Source organism: Alligator sinensis, unplaced genomic scaffold (genome assembly GCF_000455745.1).
Source record: "Alligator sinensis unplaced genomic scaffold, ASM45574v1 scaffold323_2, whole genome shotgun sequence".
Lineage (NCBI taxonomy): Eukaryota > Metazoa > Chordata > Crocodylia > Alligatoridae > Alligator > Alligator sinensis.
In genome coordinates, this window is record NW_005842392.1 from 297,216 (window position 1) to 316,274 (window position 19,059).

At 40.6% G+C, this 19,059-nt stretch overlaps 1 protein-coding gene across 1 annotated transcript in view; it reads right to left on the minus strand.

The window, feature by feature from the left end:
* CACNA1B (calcium voltage-gated channel subunit alpha1 B) overlaps positions 1-19,059 on the minus strand; it is a gene marked incomplete at its 5' end in the record, with an annotated part of 468,581 nt that overhangs the window by 45,444 nt on the left and 404,078 nt on the right. The window contains 5 exons of the mRNA XM_025211184.1: positions 2,636-2,786; positions 6,015-6,106; positions 8,054-8,119; positions 12,747-12,863; positions 17,766-17,771. Coding sequence (XP_025066969.1) covers positions 2,636-2,786; positions 6,015-6,106; positions 8,054-8,119; positions 12,747-12,863; positions 17,766-17,771 — 432 coding nt within the window. The remainder of the gene's footprint in view (positions 1-2,635; positions 2,787-6,014; positions 6,107-8,053; positions 8,120-12,746; positions 12,864-17,765; positions 17,772-19,059) is intronic.

The following is a 19,059-nucleotide window of genomic DNA, read 5'->3' on the forward strand; positions in this document are numbered from 1 at the left end:
GGACCCTCATGGCTACAGCACTCCAACCATACTTCAGTGGGAATGAGTCAGGCTGCAACAGGAATAGGAAGGTCATCCTATAATAAGGAGGTCACAAAGGGAGGTAAGAACATGTTAGTCCCTCATGGAGAAGATGAAGCTGATGCCCCTGTGCTGGATAATGACCTGACTGGCACAGAGCAGCATTCTGTATTTCTGCTCTGTTCACAGAGCGGTGTTGATGTTCGGATGTGGGTGCTGCCTATTGGCATTACATTGAGAAAACAAAACACTGCAGAGGAGCAGTTTGCAAGTTCACTGGCTGTGATCAACAAAATTAAACTGAATTTAGTGGTCTCCAGCTGAGCAGCATCTGCAAGTCATTAAAATGAAATCAGACAATTAAGTTTGGGGTTTGCATTTGTGTAATTTAAAAGGATTTGGAGTCTACTCGGTATTCTTGGCTGGGTGAGGGGTATGGATTTTGGTGGTTGTTTGTGCATATGATGTGTTATTGCCATTAATTCAAGAGCCACTAATAAAGACAACTAGAAACTCTAATTTACTACCATGCTAATGTACAATTTTAATATGAATTCAAACTTCATCCAGGTAGGTACCTCAAAGAACTCACTAAATGGCCTCACTAACACCATTTTATAGGTGGGAAAACTGAGGCAGAGAAGGGTGAAGTGACTTTACTCAATAATAATGCCAAGAACAGAATTCAGTTTTCCTCTGTCCTATGCTCTGAAGTTCTGTGACGGGATTTCTGAGTCAGCAGCTAAAATCCCTCTGTACACGGGGAAACTCTGAGACGTTTTTGTCCCACCTGGGTGTTCTGCATCCCTCCAAATGGCAGCCTGGACCTATACAGGTTTTATTTGCCTGCTATATAGCAGCTTCTAAAGTGGCCACATTTTTTTCATTCCATTCATAAAAGGGTGTAAATTAAAGAGGGAATATGATGTCAGACTGGACACCTATAAAGAATCTAAAACAACATGAAAAACAAATAAGTTACATAATTTTCCCCAAATCTATGATGTAACAAGATCTAACAAATCATAAACCCACACCCTGCTGGCAAGCCTGCTGCTCTAGAATGATTTAATCATTTGTGGGGAACCACATGTTTTATTGCAATGAAGTGCCAAATGCATTTTAAAAAGTTATGGCTCCAGAGAGTTACAGGTCTGTCCAGTAACACTCCAGCTGCTTTGCTTTTCACATTCTATTTTTGGAGTGCTTTGGTCTCCCTTGTGGGCTCTTTGCATTCCCTGCCAATGAACTAAGGGTATAGTCCCGTAATGCTCCTGGGAGCATTGACTCAAAGAATAAATTCATGCAGGGCTGCATATTGCACAGATGTGCAACAGCCCCCAGTTTTGCTACTCTTCTTTGGGTGTGGAAGTAAATGTGATTTGGCAAGATTTTTTTTTTTCATTAGGGGGGAAAAAAAAGAAACTGTAAGAAAGTTAATGGACTTTAAAATAACACAGAGACTGTCTAATGCTACATTAGGGATTTGTATAAGGAAAGATTTGTGCTTTAAAGCACTGGAGTTCTAAAGGAATCTGTAAATGGAGCCATAACTTTTTATAAATTTGCAGGGTTCTAAGAATTTTAATACTTGCAGGAAGGTGTCATATGCCATATGTCATGAAGAGGGTGCCAGCTGGGCAAGGGGCCCAATGGTGACCATTTCTCTGAGGTGGTATGTCCCTCTGCCATTTGAAGTTAATTTTCCCATAAGGATATTTCTGTGGGTAGCAGGGATTAACTATATTTAGGAATTCTGACTCATAAACAGATCTTAACTTACAGGAAACTCATTTCTGTGTTCCAGAATACAGTCAGGAGTCATATGTAGGGGACAACGCATTTGGTTCTAGTAAAGTTCAAAGCTGTGATTTTTATTCCTTCAGTTTCTGTGTTTATTCATTTTTTTTTTTTTTACCAAGTTCTCCTGTGTCCCAGAATGGGGAAACAGGCCCCAAGAATGAAAAGGGTTCTGCAAAACGTGGTAGCACTAGTTAAAAGATCATTTTTAGTCCTGCCTCAAAAACTATGACCTGAATCAAGTACAGTAGATCCGTGAGTTCTTTTCACTTTTGTGCCTGAAGATTTCCCGACTGTCATCACTGGATAATTATGGACATTTTATTTATAAAAAAAAAAAGAATGAATAAAGTAGCAGTCAAAACCATCAAACCAACACAGCACTTTCCAGAATGTTTCTTAAAGCAATTCAGAATCAATAGTGTCCCTTCTGCTCTGAGCCCCTCCCCATTCCCAATCCCATTCTTCAAAAGACCCTGTTATGAGTTGAGACAAAACAGATTAATGTTTAATTCCAAAAATGAGACCCCCCACCGGGAGAAAGATGAAGACCTTCACATTAAACTAATTACTAAATTATCTCTTTGGGTATTACAGGGGTTTTATCACTATGATAATAAATGCTTTTTAATGGAATTGTCTTCTAATGTTGTATAAATCATAATTAGAGAGCAGCAGGAAACAAGGATACAGAGAGGGCAAGAGGGACCTGCTCTGTGTTAAGTGGGAAGGGAACCAGTGGAGTTAGGGAGGACTGATATAAAGCCTGCAGCTTGCTAATGTGGAAGGAAATAAAAGGGTGGGATTGACTTACCAGAAAGGAGCAGAGGAAGATGAAAGAGACAAAGTAAAAATAGGCAAAGTCACTTCCACATTCATCTTTGGTGAGGCCAGATCGTGGATCACAGGCTCTGTTACTGAGGCATGACAACATGATCTCATGCCAGCCTTCCCCTGTAGCACTCCTGCAGGTGGGGACAAAGTTACAGTGAAAGGGTGAGTGAGTAGTTTTGACCCCAGCAGAATACACGATCGAAGCTAATCAGACCACTGAGTGCCCTTTCACTGGGTAGCATGTCAAAGCAACAGTACAGACCCTATCTAACCATTTAAGTTCTAGTTTGAATAGTGTTACCAGATTCTGTTACACACAAACTCCTCCTTCCATTGCCTGCTTGTGTACAGGAGTAAAAAAATGCATTACTTACTACCTCTTCATAAAGTTCCTTTAAGCTTGCCTAGATAACCACATTCCTTGTTTGCAAGGTATACTGTCAGACAGCTAAATACCTTTTTCTGTAATTCAGTGGTTCTCAACCTATTTGAACTCCAGGCACCCTTGGTTAGACTCAAAGCATGGAGCACCAGGTGGCTTATTGAACATATATCAAATACTTGTAATTCTTTGATGGAAGGCTCTGTAGAAGGGAATAGTGTTAACATGAATTAGAAGCCTCTACTGGTATGTACTGTATCTGCTTCATTGGCAACTTTGGAAAAGGAAAGAAAAAGCAAAGGAAAACTTTCTTTCATGTCATTGGGAATCAAAATAAACCTAACAGCTCAGACAGGGTAAACTTATTCTGTTTCTGAAAAGCAAGACCAATTCATTTAAATAAGTCATGTACAAAGGACAAATGTAATCAAACAAGTGAAAAAAAAAATCCCAAACAGCTCTGCCTTGATGGTAGCTGGAAACCCAATGGAGAGAAAGTGAAACAAAAGTAGACTCTTCTATCTCAATCCATCATTTCAAGCAGATGCAAAAGCATCTGAATGCTGTGGTCGATTACTCTGACACAGATACATTTTTTATGACAGTCTCCTGGGTTGTTCTTTAATCTGTTCCCACCTCCTCTCCCTCTTCTCATTTTACGCATGACAGCAGTTCCTTCAGTAAGATGTAAGAATAAGTTTATACGTTCCCAGAGTGAATCCAGCTGCCATGTTTGATTCTAGGGGAACAAAACTAAAAGAAGCCCAAGCAAGTAAGGGACAACATAAACCCACACGTGCACACATACATACATATAAACACAAGCATACAAGCACACTGAGTTCCAGAAGGATTCAGTTAATGTGCTTTTGCTCTTAGTGCAGTCACTGTTTGCCTCCTCTGAACCTTCTTTTATAAAATGAACGAGATTCTGAAACTCCATAATTCACAGATTAATGGGTTTTAAAGCTAGATGGGGCCATTGTTATTATCTACTCTGCCTTCTTGCCTAACACAGGCCAGAAATATTTGTTCAATAATTTCTGTATCAGGCCCGTAACTTATGGAAGGAGCTTAAGTCTCGGATACCTCTACCCATTGTATAAATGTCTTCACCCATGGAAAGTGACTGTGAAGTGTTCATAAAATATTGCTAATACCATGACTTAATAAGTGAAGATGAACATGAGCCGCCAATGCCAGACCGCAGCCAGCAAGGCCAGCCATACCTTGTCATGCATCCAAAGGTGCATCTCAAGCCGGTCCAGAGAGGTGATCCTCCCCCTCTATGCGACTTTGGTCAGGCCGCAGTTGGAGTACTGCATCCAGTACTGGGCGCCGCACTTCAAAAGGGATGTGGCCAGCCTGGAGAGGGTTCAGAGGAGGGCCACCCACTTGGTGAGACGGCAGCAGGACAGGCCCTACAAGGAGAGACTGAGGGACCTGAACCTGTTCAGCCTCAGCAAGAGGAGGCTGAGGGGGCACCTGGTGGCTGCCTACAAACTCATCAGGGGAGATCAACAGCAAATAGGCAGAGCTCTTTTCTCCCTAGCACCACCTCGGGTGACGAGGAACAATGGTCATAAGGTGTTGGAGAATAGGTTTAGGTTAGAAATCAGAAGGCAATATTTTACAGTTAGGGTGGCCAAAATCTGGAACCAACTTCCCAGGGAAGTGGTCCTCGCCCCTACCTTGGGCATATTCAAGAGGAGGTTGGACGATCACCTGTCTGGGGTCTTGTGAACCCAGCATTCATTCCTGTCTGTGGCAGGGGGTCGGGCTAGATGATCTGTTCAGGTCCCTCCTGACCCTAGCTACTATGATACTATGATGACTTAAGCTCACTGGAAAAGTCTGAACATCTTTACTCTTCGATTTGTTTTTCCACTTAGGTATTACAAATTCTAATAAATATCAATGAAGGGGGAAAGTAATGGATAAAGATGCCTGAGCGTTGATGTATTCTCATGGAAAACTTCCAACTCAGTACTCCACTCATGTGTCTTGGTCTTTTCTCTAAAGCGGTTTTGGGACCTAAATGCAAATTAGATCAGCCTTGAGGTTCTAATAAGTTATGCGAGACACAATGACTGGTGATCACCAGACAAAGGCTTTACTACCCAGAAATTCACCGTATGCTGGAAGGATCCTCAAGTAGCTGGTTAAACTGGCTCTGTAACCTTCTGCAGTGTCGCTGCGGTGAAAAGTGGGCTATATCACGAGCCGTGAACCAGAACTTGGACAAAAAGGTCCAGGAACAAGATTGAAAAAACTGATTTTGTTAAGATGAAAGGATTAATTTCAATTTATTATTTTAAATTGCATGAGTGAACTGGAGAAAGCTAATTTCATTATCTGGCTGCATAGAAATTATGCTAATCAAAACCCCCAATAGACTATTGAGTTACAAGCATGACATCATTACAATATAATTTCACTTGTTGACTGTAGCCATGACACTGGTGCTAGAAGTACTGTTATGTAAATATTAACCATTTGGTGTGCACATAGCGCGCGCACACATACATGTATAAGTGAAATGGACACAAACTATCGACTCTGGAGCGTTTTTTGGTTATTTTGTTAGATCCATGAAAATTGCTTCATGTTTGGTGGGAAAGAATGCTATATTTCACTAACTTTTCACATGAAAACACGCTGCTTTTCAAATGAAACTGAGCCTATATGAAAATAGACACGTTCTGAACAAGGTATAGCTTTGAAAGGTTAAAATTTAAGTCAGTCATGGTGCAAACATAACATAAAAGCAAAATTTAAGTATTATGAACACAGCTGGAAGGAAACAGAAACAATTTGCTTTCAACGTTTGGCAGATATATTTCTAGTGGAATTGCCCAGGAATAAAAAGAGCAGAAAGTGGAAGTTTTGAAAGTTGCATGCTCTACCGAACGGAGAATACAGCAGCTTAATTATCTGTATTGAAAACCTAAACCTTTTTATTTTGTATTTTATTTACCTGAACAGTAGCATCAGGGCTTGCAAGAACGTTCTGAAGTTATTGTGTCGATTAATTGAGGAATCATCATCTAGTGCAATGTTTCCAAATACCTGAAAAAGAAAACAAAAGCAATTAAGGCCAGTTACAGTCTGGAGGAAGTTTCCATAGGAATCTCTGAGCCAGAGTCAATAATGATGTAAGCCATGAGAAATGTGACAAACTGGTGTAACTGGTCATAAAGCTGATGTGGCCAAGGGGGATCCAGTTAACATAATATATTCGGACTTTCAAAAAGCTTTTGACAAGGTCCTTCACCAAAGGCTTTAAAAAAAAAAATCAGTGCTGCAGGATTGGAGGGAAGTTTTGTTCATGGACTAATTAAAAGGTAGGAAGAAACGGGTGAGGCTAAATGATCACTTTTGAGGCTGGAGGGAGGTCAAATGTGGTGTTCCACAGGGATCTGTGTTGGGCCTAATTTTGTTCAACATTTTCATCAGTGACCGGGAAATAAGGGCACACAGTGAAATCTCCAAGTTTGCAGACGATACCAAATTATTCTGGGTAGTCCAATTCCAAACTGATGGAGAGAAGCAGCAGAAAGACCTCACCAACCAAAGCGAGGAGCAAAAAAAAAAAAAAAAAGGCAGATGAATTTCAGTGTTGACAAGAACAAGGTCAAGCACCTGGGAAAAAATTACCTCAACTATATGTTGGGTTCTGAACTAGCTGTTACAACTCAGGAAAGAGACCCTAGAGTCATTGTAGATAGCTTTCTAAAAACATCAGCACAATGTGCAGAGGCAACCAAAAAAAAAGCCATTAAATGTTGGGCATCATTAAGAAGGGAATAGAAAACAAAACAGAGATCATCATCATGTCATTTTACAAATCCATGGCACCTCCATCTCAAATACATTGTGCAGTTCTGGTCTCCACGTTTCAAAAAGGATGTAGTAGAATTAGAAAAAATACAAAAATGATCAGGGGTATGAAGAAGTTGCCATACTGGAAGACAGTAAAAATGCTAGGACTCTTTAGTTTAGAAAGGAGAAGGCTGAGGAGAGATAAATAGAGGTTTATAAAATCATGAAGGGTGTGGACCAAATGAACAGGAAATTGTTGTTCACCAAGTCTCCGAATACTAGAAGTAGGGACACCCACTGAAATTAGTAGGAGACAGGTTTAAAACTAACAAGGGAAAGTACTTTTTATGCAATACATAGTTAACATATGGAATTCACTGCCACTGGAGGTGGTAAATGGAGATTGTCTAGTCCCTTTTTGAACCTGGGTATGCTACTACAGTCTATTAATAGCTATTGAATGGAATGACTGGAGATGTTTCCCCTGGCATCTGTAAATGAATAATGGTGGCTGCCAAGGAGGGTATTGAATAGGGGATAGATCACTCTAAATCTATCCAGTTTAATATTCTCCCTCTAGCATCCACTTCTGCCAATGTCAGAGATGGGAGACTGGGCTAGATGGACCATTAATCTGACCCAGTATGGCACTTCTTACATTCTTATGTTATGGGGAGAGAGTGACACTGTATCTTGCAAAATGCAAGATATGCAAAATAGGAGTAACTTGTGGGGAGGAAGAGGCAGAAGGTAGTGTGAAAGAAAAAATTATCAAACATGAGAATACAGGACAACCTGCTTCACTGATATCCAGACCACCACCACTACCATAGGCAGGTGTGACTTTCACTGATTGCAAAAAGAGTTACAGCTGCTATATGCCCAGGCTAAGATTAGTCCCCAAGAAATGAGAGAGATGCAAGTAACACTCATTTAGCATGCCCAGGGTGAATGTATTGGTATATCTGTCTTCTGTTAGCACAAGATGTGGGGATGGGGATAGAAAGGTGGCATTTTGCCTTCGTGGCACCTCTTCTATTCTGGAACTGAGTTAATGAAAAAAACTCCTTCCCCCAAACTAAAACACCAAGCAGAGGTTCACTACTGTAAGGTGGCTCTCCCAGTATCTAATCCAATTTGTTCTGCATAGCAAATCCTATGTTCTCATGTTCAAGACTGAAGTCCAAACTTTACCTGCATGCCAATAATGGCATAGATGAAGAAGAGCATCGCAATGAGGAGACACACATAAGGCAATGCCTGTAGAAAAACCAGCAAGGTTCATATTAATGACAGCAAGAGCATCTATTGAGAAACAGTATTAATTCTGAGGTACCGCAGCTGAACAAGGTAAGGGGTGACCAGGCCTAAGGCAGCAGTAAGGAAGCTCGAGGGACAGTCAGAGAAACACTTGTAAATGTAACCTCGAGAAGAGCTATGAGAATGAGCTTGTGTAGAGGGCTGACTGGAAAGAGGCTTGTAACAGTGAACAACAAAACTGTCTTCTGCTGTTTGGTTGTCACTGGAACAAAGCAAATGAGATTTTATGAACATGCTTTATAAATAAGCAGGAGTGCACTAAAGAAGTACCTGCCTCCATCATCGAAGTACTTGACTCCCTCATCATTTTCTCTTCCATAAAGATGCAACCTAGAAGACTGTGTAAATCAACTAACCACTTGGGCCAAATGACAGCAATAATTACCTGTCACAGATTGGAATTGGGAGGCTGCATTCATTAATAGCTTCAAGTCTTGCTGAGACACTCAGATGCTCACATTATTAGCAGCACGCTGTATTATTAGGCGGCAGTATACATACTGGTTTATTCTGTAGCTCAGACTAAATTTTGGATACAGTTCTATTTTAAGTCAGATGCAGCTCTTCCTTACAGACTCTCTCTCTCTCTCTCTCTCTCAACCCCTCAATATTTTTGGATCACTTTACTTTGTTTTGCATCATTACAGCTGTTATTAATGATCTTGCAGTTATCCAGCTCTCTGGAAAACCCACATACAGTGTTTAACTCGAGAAACTCTGATTCTCAGGATCAGGCCCCACCTGACTCATCCAGGATTATGCAGTCTGTGATAGAAGCAATACCATGACCTTTGATTCTCACTTGTGTACTTTCCTTAAAAGAACATCCCCGCTACCTTTCTGTGGGCACTGGTTTCTTTTTTGGTGAGGCACAGTCTGAATCTGGGAAGTACTGGTAATTCTTTGTTACTTTTCTGCTGTCTAATGAAGCAATGATAGGATTACAATGGTCTCCCCCAACTCCTAAACTGAATCCTTAAGAAAAGGGCAATCAAACAGCTGTCACAGGGTGTTTATTTATTTTTTTTAATCATAAGAAAGGTCCCCTTAGTCACACAGTTTGATAGCTGGGTGAGAACGTAACATTTAAGAGTATACTGGACAGCACAGACTGCCTGCCCATAAGTCTTTCCAAGGACACTAAGTGCAACGCACCTATAATGAACTTCCCAAGTCTCAGCTCTCCAGACAACAGCATGCACGTGATACTGCTGCCCTCCTCTTCCCACACACCAAGAAGCACTGTCACATTACCCCCATTCTCTGTATTCTGAAGGCTCTGATGCCTCCTTGCGTAACTCAAGATCTTATCACCTAATTGCCCCGCTTTTAAAACCCACAGGCTCTTGCTTCAACTTTCCTGCAGCCATCCTCTCTCTGCTCCTCCTGTTCTCAATTTCTCCAAGCCATCTAACAATGCTCTTAGCTGTGACCCTTATGCTGCTGTGGCACATTTGAAGCAAGAAACTTTTCTGAAGCTTCTGCTGTTTGGCACAGTCTCCTGCATCATCCTACCACTTTGTACATGACATTCCCAGTCTCATCTGGAAAACATGCTCACGTGTTTTGAGCTCTCTTCCTCTCTGCTCTTATAGCTGAATGATTTTTTAAGGCATTTTGGAGGGCAGTTTGTATAAAAGGAAACTATACAAAATAAAATTATATTCAGCCTACGGAGAAATGATGCACACATTTGAAAGCCTAACATATGGTACACAGATTCACAGATCATCACACATACTGATGCAACCCAGATCACAGATCTGGTCCATAGTGAAAGAGATACAGTTAGCCATACGTGGATGTGAGCTTTTGAGTAGTTCTGCCGATAACTCCCTGCGTAGCCTTCAGCAAGTCCCCTGAACTCTTTTTGTCTCATTTTCCCCACTGTAAAATGTGTCTAATGAGTCTTGCTCTCCTTTGCAAAGCAATTTGAGCTGACTGGATGTAAGGAAAACCTATGCTTTTTGAGGCAGGGCTTGCTTTTCTGTTATGTGTTTATACAGAGCCTGGCATAAAACTGAGGGAGCTTTTAGCACTAATACAATATACTTTGTCAATAAGTACTAAATATTAATGCAGATGTGCTCGTGACTACACAGAGGTATCCTGATAGAGTTTGAAAGAAAATGGCAATCTGTGTTAATGATATCTCTTATTCAGAATGATAATAATAATTAAAAACCTCTACAAAGATGGTACCATTTTCTAAATGCTATAAGCTTTCAAGTAAAGTTCCCTCTTTTCTTCCCCACTTCCCTGCCCACAACTCTTCTCCAAATAAATTTATGGGGCTTTTTCAAAGGAAGTTCTCATGAAATCAGAGCAGCCAACTGGAATTTTGCAATCCTGTGTTATGCTGCTTTGTCTGCAATTCATTCTCTTTGTAGCTGATTTTGTAAGGCACTGGGCACCTGCAACATCCACTAATTTTACTGTATTCTAGGAGTGTTCATTACTTTTGAAGGACCTGGTTATAGATGATATGCTCATATAAATTATCCTTTCCATAAAATGGGTACCTCAAAGGGACACCCAATCCTCAAGAGTCCATAAGACTGTTCTTTACATGCTTCCAGGCACAAGCACCCTTCTTCAGGCATAGGGAGAGTCTGTTGTTGTTTTGTGTTCTCCTGCAATATGCAAAATGCAGGTCTGTGAAAATACAAATGCATGGCAGTGAGGATCAGGGGCAATGAGAGACAATAGGTGTGAAACAGGTTGGGGGTAGAGAGAAAAGGGAGGAACATAGACCTGGTGATAGAACGTACCTGGTAAAATGTAGAGAGGTTACCCGGGGTTAATTGGATGACAGGCAGGTTATAATGGGTGCATCTGCACTTCACCCTATGGTGACAGAGTGATGCACTGTCACTGTATGGCGCGATAAGGCAACGTACCGATTGTATGTCTATACGTGACTGCCAGCTACGTCACTGTAGTAATGTGCTCCCTGGCTAGAGCGCACTGCTACAGTGACTTTTGGAAGTACTCAAGCATGGTGCTATAGCAATGTCACCATGCGGTGACATGTAGAGGTACCTTATGTGCCATAAATCCAATATCTTGATTTAGTTCATTGGTTTTTTTTATCTAGTAGATTTAGGAAGTGAAGTTCGTAGGCTTGTCTATGACAGGTGTTTTCTAAATTCCCTTTGAGGATTATTGCTGAGAGATTGGAGAAAGAGTGGCTGTCGTGTGAGACGTGTGCTCCCACAGGTAATTGGGTATTTTTGTCTTTGATAGATTTTCGGTGTGCATTCATTCAGGTGCATGGTTGTTGTTTGGTTTCTCCAACATATTTTTCATCAGGGCAGTTAGCGAGCTGGATGAGATGTATTCAGTTTCTGGAGCTGCAGGTATAAGATCCAGGAATGCTGATGGTTCTGTTGTGGGGTGTAGTTATTGTGGGAGTGGTGGAGATGTGTTGGCAGGTTTTATATTTTTTGTCCCAGCATGGTCTGGATCCATTCAGTGCGCTTTGGTCCATAGGAAGTTTGCTTCTGGTGATGAGGTTAGCAAGGTTCAATGCTTGTTTGAAGGTTAGGATGGGTGGTTCTGGGAAGATCTCTTTAAGAATGGGTCTTCTTCTAGTATGGGTTGCAGTTGTTTGAGGACTTTCCATATAGGTTCCAGGGAGGGATGATATGTCATAACTAATGATCTGCAATTCGTGGGGATTTTCTTTTTGTACTGCAGCAATTCTTTGCATGGTATCCAGGGGACGAGGGGCGGGGGGGCGTGTCTTTCAAAAGTGTGATCTAACTCTCTGGAGGAGTGTCCTTGTTGAGTGAAAGCCCTTTTGAGATTTTGAGATTATAGACATTGGATCTATGGCACATTATAACCTGCCTACCATCCAATAACCCCAGGCAACCTCTCTACATATTATCACCAGGTCTACATTCCCACCTTTCCCCCCCACACCTATCTGTCTCATACCTAATGTCTCCCATGGCCTCTGATCCTTACTGCCATGCCTTTGCATTTTCACAGACCTGCATTTTGCATATTGGCTCCTATTCATTGGTGACTGGTGCCACCTTAGTCGGGGGGGGCACAACCTCAATGACTGGGAAGCAGCCACAGCACTCCCAGAAGTGGCCGCAGCGCTTCATCCGGCACTCCCACTCCCCGGCCAGTGCTCTCGGGGGGGGGGGGGGTACTGCCCCCCCGCCCGTTGCCTAAGCGGGGAGCATGACCTATCAGGGGGTGCAGCAGCGCTTTCAGGGGGTGCACATGCACCCCCTATGCATCGCCACTGCTTCTATTCCATCCGGGAAAACACTCAAACAGCAACAAACTCTCCCAATGCCTGAAGAAGGGTGTTTGTGCCTGAAAGCTTGCAAAGAACAATTTTTCCAACTATTGAGTTAGTCTAATAAAAGATATCATATTTACCCAAAGAGTCTCGTCTGCCTATGTCCTTAGACCAACACAGCTACAACCAGCACCCCTGAAGAATTCGTAAAGCACTCTGAAAGGCTCTGGGAAGATGCTACAGTACTACAAAGCTTTATGACTATTAGCCCACATCTCTCTATTCTTACAGCTGGCGACTACTCACCTTAAAAGACTGCACAAATGTCCAGAGCAGAATGCGGATGGTGTAACCTTGGCGAAGGAGCTTGATGAGTCTTGCTGCCCTGAAGAGCCGCAGGAAGCTGAGGTTGATAAAGTTGTCCTGCAGAAAGTAAAGGTTTTGTGTCCTTCAGAAATTAACGTGATGAGAAACCACAGCCCGCAAAAAAGAAATTAAAATTACCAGCTTCATGATCTAAGCAGCAAATCGGCCACCAGAAAACCTTCCAAAAGAAACATTCGTCAGTGCAGATCACTCCACATGCAGCAAGTATGAGAAAACCCCTCTCCACAGGAGCCCCACCCTTCTACTATTGGGTAAACTGTAAAAAGAAAACAGCCCTTACACGCTTTTCTTGGAAAACTTCTTTTCTTTGGATAAAGCAGGTTTCCTCAAACAGTTCAAGCAAGTGCTGATGAAATATTATAGTTTGCTGAAGGTTTGTTTTGAAGTTTGAGGTAGCTTATTTTATTGTTGTTAGAGGGAACCAAAGACGAGCCAAGAAGGGCTATAACAGTAGGAAGCATTAGCCTCTTCCATGGCAAAGGAAGATATCAGCCAGTGCACTTTAAGGCACCTTTCGTTATAAATTAAGGATATTTTATAATCTGGGTTTTAGAAATGTCTGCTTAACAAGCTGGGATCATCCTTGTTTGGAAGTAAGACTGGTTTTTATAGGAGAATTGATGGAGAGAAGGTTGAACAGCAGGGGGCTGTCCTTAGGAACCTGCTGATTTTTTAAATCATTCATACATATTCCTTTTTAAGGGGGATCAAAGAAATGCCAAGGATAGATTCTGATTTCCATGGGATTTGTTCTACTAGATACTCTCTCTTTTTTTTTAGCAACAGAAAATGGGTTATCCAATGAGCTAATCTAGAGGGGGTTACTTCCAAAACAAAACATGCAAAGGACAGAGACCTCCTGCCCTCCTATTTCCTCCTGCGTGCACTGACCCAAATTCACTTGATTGTCAAATTTTAATCACCATGATTAATTTGACTGGGTTAACTAAAGGAAATCCCACCAAGTATTTTAACTTCATAAGCAGTGGAGGGGGTGACACAAGCATAGAGGCCTTGTAGGTAAAGATGAATGAAAGGAGTCTTTCCTTGTCCCACCCCATCATCTTTTACTACAAGACAACTGCTAAGATTAAGTTGATCCAAACTTCTAGTTAATTTGGATGCATAGCTCATGCTGAGTTTTGGGGCACTCGTTTTATCTATTAACTTATTTAAATGCCAGCTTCATTATTAGGCCATTAGCGCTGCATTCCACCAATACCATCAAATAGTTCAAGAGATCAGTTCCAGGCATGCACTCGGTTTGCTTTGTTTGTAAAACACAAGCAGCTCAGAGTTAGGCATAGACTTGATATCAGACTCAATCCTCAAATAAAGAGAAAAGAGAAAAGCATAGGGATGTTCAATGAAAGAGCAGACAACACTGAGTTATTTCTAGTCAGTAACAGAAGGCAGCTCCTGGCAGGCAAAACACAAGCAAGGATTCCCCTGGGTTGTTCAAGGTTAGCAAACAGCTGCTAAGAATTTAAAATCAATTTTTTTTTAAGCCATGCATTTCTGAAAGTTATTTTTTCCTTCACATAATATAAATTAAGCTCAGCTCAGCAGCCTAGGTTGTACATGGACTAGGAGTCAGATTCTAAGTGCAGTTTCATCAGTGTAACTCTATACCTGATTTTCTGATTTAATCTGGTGTTTAAATGCACAGGGCTTGAATCCCCACTGTCCTGGGGCATGTGTAGTCTGTTGCACCTGTGCAAAGTGACACTCGGTACTTTATATAAGTGTAAGAGCCTGATCTGAAGCTCACTGAAGCCATCAGAAAGAGTCCACCTTAGTGCATTAGGCCTTGTCTGACTATACAAGATTCATGGTACTAGAGAATCAGGCCCCTAATTCTCATTGATAGAACATGTAGCAGGTAGACTGAAAGAAAGGCAATTTGTGCCCAAAAGCTTGTCTACCATCTCTCTTAACTGTACAGTTGGCCCAATAAAAGATATTACCAAAAAAAAAATCCTTGCCACTAGCTGCATGGTAGCATCTGGGTCAGGCAGTGCAAAATCATGCGCACAGGACAAATTTTACTCTTAGGAATAGCTCCATCTGCACACAGCAAGAATTTGCAGAACCAGGTTCCTGTTTATAAATTTTACAACTAAGTTTTGCTACAGCATTGGCTTAGCAACAGAAATATAGATAACATTTATAGATATAACTCCTTCATAACCAGTCAGCCGATATGATGTTTAACATCTATCTTAGTCTATACTAACTGCTTTTAGCCTTCTGTTAGCTAAAAGTTTTTCCCAGATATGGGAAAACACTGTACAGCAATGAATGGTAGCCAGATCTGACTGATGAAAGGGACACGTGAGAAAAAATAGATCCCCATAACATGCACATGGCCCAGAGTGGAATTTTCAAAGATGTTGAAAGGAGGTAAATTCCAGAGTTTCACCTAAATTCACTGTGTTGGTTGGATAACAGCTTTCATCTTCTTTAAAATACTAGTCCCAACACCTACTCTTGCAAGGTATGTTATCATATCATAAACTGCAGTTACAGGAGTAACCCAGTATGGAGACTGCTAGCAACCCAGGGTAATCCTACCTCTTCAACATTTACAAAGCTTTTGAGGGATTGTTCTTCACACTATTCACGAGCAGTGAAAGAGCACTGTATGCATAAATCCCAGTTCACTGCATAGAAAACAGGTCCCTCAATGACAAGACTGCCCAGGACATTATTAGAATTGCATGCAATCAAAGGGGAAGCTCTACATTGCAATATTTCTCGGTTCAATAAAGTTTGCATTGATTTTCCTTTCACTGATCTACTCTATATGAACAATAAATGTCATTCTTCTGGATTATTTCCTTCGTTCTTGCTTTGTTTTTTTCTGTTGCACAGATGCTGAACACTGACTGGTACCTTAGGTCCCAGTTTTAAATATTAGCTTTTTACCCCTTCCTATCGTTTAATGTTCCCCATACTTAGAAAGCTTATAAGTGACAGTAAATATGGCACCTGCTACTGGACAGATCTGTTCCTCCGATTATCTACAGTGCTGCACTGACTTCATTTGCTGAGACAAGCTGCTGGCAGTGTCATCAGAGGCTTTAAAGATATGCAACACCAATCTGTATTTTAGTGTGTTTGTTGCATCATTAACAAAATCACAGGTCAATTAAAAAATCTGTTATCCAAAATCTGAGTTGCAATTCCTCATGCCAGAGCTGAATAGGTTTCCCCAGGGATTATCAAATCTGCATAAATTGCATGTTTACTGAATGGCAAAGTCACTGAAAATTATGTTAGTTTGCTACTGATTCTTATTTTTTTTTTTTTTTGTGACCAAGAAACAAAACAGGAAAAATGGACTTTAAGCTTTAGATTTTTTAAGCTTTTCTTCACAAATTTGGTTACGACAACAAAATTTGGCCTTTGGTTCTAGCAAACTGATTGGGATGTTTGGGGAAATTTTTACTGCTCTTTACAGTCAGGAACCAACATTTCATCTGCTGAGAAAAAGTAAACAGAGAAACTATGTCTGAGCATGTGAACCATTTTATATGTGCAGACAGAATAGTTCAGAATAGTTCCTGCAAATACACATAACTCCATTAGTACATAAGAGGAGTTACTATACCTTGAGAAAAAAAATGGTTTCTTTGAAGTCAGTGGAAAAAATCCCAAGTTAATGAAGAATAAATTGAGTTTAGTGGGTGCATAAGGGGCACAATTCTGTCCTTACAGCATCGCTGCTATAACAACTCAGTTACTGTAAAGCACATACAGGTCTCTCCTTTCCAGTTTCACTCTGAATATCTTAGAAAGGCAGGGTTTGAGTGTTCCACAGCGTTTTTCTTTGCTATCATTTCCTATCAGATATTCCCACCTGTAAACCTCCAGTAAATTGGTTACGGAAGTGTTTTTGCACTGAGGCTAAAGCTAAATTCATCTCTAAATAAAACAGCAATTGTGCAACAGATACTTTAGATGTAAAAGCTAATACAGATTAAAAGAGATAATCTCAGGCTAACAAGCATGCCATTTCAATAAACACATTTCCTGACCATTGTAACTGACACCATATGGGCTTATTAAAATTGGAAGAGTCTGTAAAAGTCAAATGCATTTTTCTTGTCATTTATATTGTTTTGCTTGCTTGTTGCATTTCAGGCATCTTGGGCAAGTAAAAGAGACCGGGGCTAAAATTTCCAAGGGCAGAATAGGAAATTAGGAGAACATCTGTCGTTAGATTTCAATGGGATTTAGGTGCATAATGCCCTTCAGACCTTTTCATAATCCAAACTTCATTTACATTATTTAGAGTTTCACTTTTGTTACTAGGCATCTTTTCTTTCTAGGAACATGGTGGGAAAATACAATTATGCTGGATTTGCAGAGGATGTTCAAAGCCAAACAAAATCAGTATTTTCATTTACATTCGTTTTAATAAAAGTCTTTGTCTTGCAAACAAATGACTCAATCTGTGGCTTCAAACTATCTGATACTTTGTGAACTGCTTTCCTTTTCACAAAGCCCAGCATAACTCAATATAAAAGACTGGTTGGTTAGAACTTTAAATCTGATTCTATCACCTGCAAAAATGTAGGGTTTCCAACCCAAACAATATTCCTTATTTGAAGTAATGGAGCTTTCTTTTCAGCTCTAATTTTATTGTCCAGCAAAATAAAGCAAGTGTCGTTTCCCCTTTGTCTTTATCAGTTCTAACAAGCAGCAGAGAAGAGGCTATTGGTAACTCTGTTTGCCTCAGGTCACCAAGTAGCCCGTAGAAGAAGATGCAAAATAGAAGCTCGTTTTGAGGTGCACTGCAGACAGACAGTGAGGCTTTTCACCAGTACAATCTTATCCAAACAAAAATTAAAAAGAAAAAAAAATTAAAGAAAAAAACCATAAGTAAAGAAAAGCAGAGAATTGAAATAATTGTTTAAATTCAATGAAACCAACCGTGTCCTATATGTGATGTTTTCATGGATGAATATTTGCAAGATTATTTACAAATTTTTTTTGAGCAGCAGGTGTACAACATACAGACGGAGACATGGTTTTCGCATTGTATGTTGATTGGATGGCGTGATTCAGCAGGTAGATAAGGAAAATAAGGAACAAAACAGAAAACAAAAGAGAAAATGAGTAATCAGGACAGGCAAAAAAGGAAACTCTGAAATTTTATCTGGAAAAAGAAACGGTTGGGCTTTTTGGGGGGCGGGTATGTTTTTTGTTATGGTAATTATACAATTTTTTTAAAGGCTTCAAATCAAAATAGATTTTGAAACCTTAAAGGTAACACAGACGGCGTAGTAGTTATTTGCATTCATTTTGTAATGCAAATTAGAAGACAATTCACAAACACTTTTTATTTTTATTTTTTTTTTGTATTTCCAGGCATAGAAATAGATGTCAGTTTCACAAATGTTCAGAACGCCTCCTATAGGCCAGCAGAAGGACCGCCTGCCTTTAACTCCGCCTACTTTCCTTTGGATACTAAAGACGGGGAAAACTGACATACATGTTTTTGCCTAAGGAAATAAAAAAAAAATCCACTGCATTCACAAAGTAAATTACACACAACATGGCTAAGAAATTAAATACAGGAATTAATCAACACATTTCTTTTGCTTTTTATCTTTACTCTGAAGTGGTTCAAAGGCTGGTGGAGGATACAACCACTCACAAGACTGGCCAGGTTAGCTGGTTTATTTAGACTGGAGAGTGAAAGCTGGGGAGACTGATTAAGCAGGAAACACTGTTTTGCCAGCTAGATCTATCCCTTGCCCACCTCTAGCCAAAGTTTGCCAGTGATCTCAGGACTGGTCTCACAGAGAAGTTCCTCTCCTATGGAGAGTAGGAAAGAATTTGCTTTTCATTGCATGGACACATGCAGGCAACCAACGCCAAACCAAGAATGGCAAAGATGTCATCTGGGCTTTGCGCTCAAGTCAAAGTAGCAATAGGTCAATTTAAACTGACAACTAGTTAGGACGGAGCATCCATGATGGGACTAGAAAAGAATGCCATGCAAAAGTCCAGACTGTTATTTATTAGCTAGGAAGCATCCTACTCCAAAAAGGCCAGATAAGCAGTAACAAGAACCTTTCTTCTAAGAAAGTAATAATATGCTGTGGATGTAGACCTTTGAAGAATGACTTTGAGAGGTTGAGTCCCCCTCCTTTGTCCAGCTACTGCAGTCAATAGAAACATATGGCCTTTACACTGTGCACCAGGTTGTTGTATTCTGGAC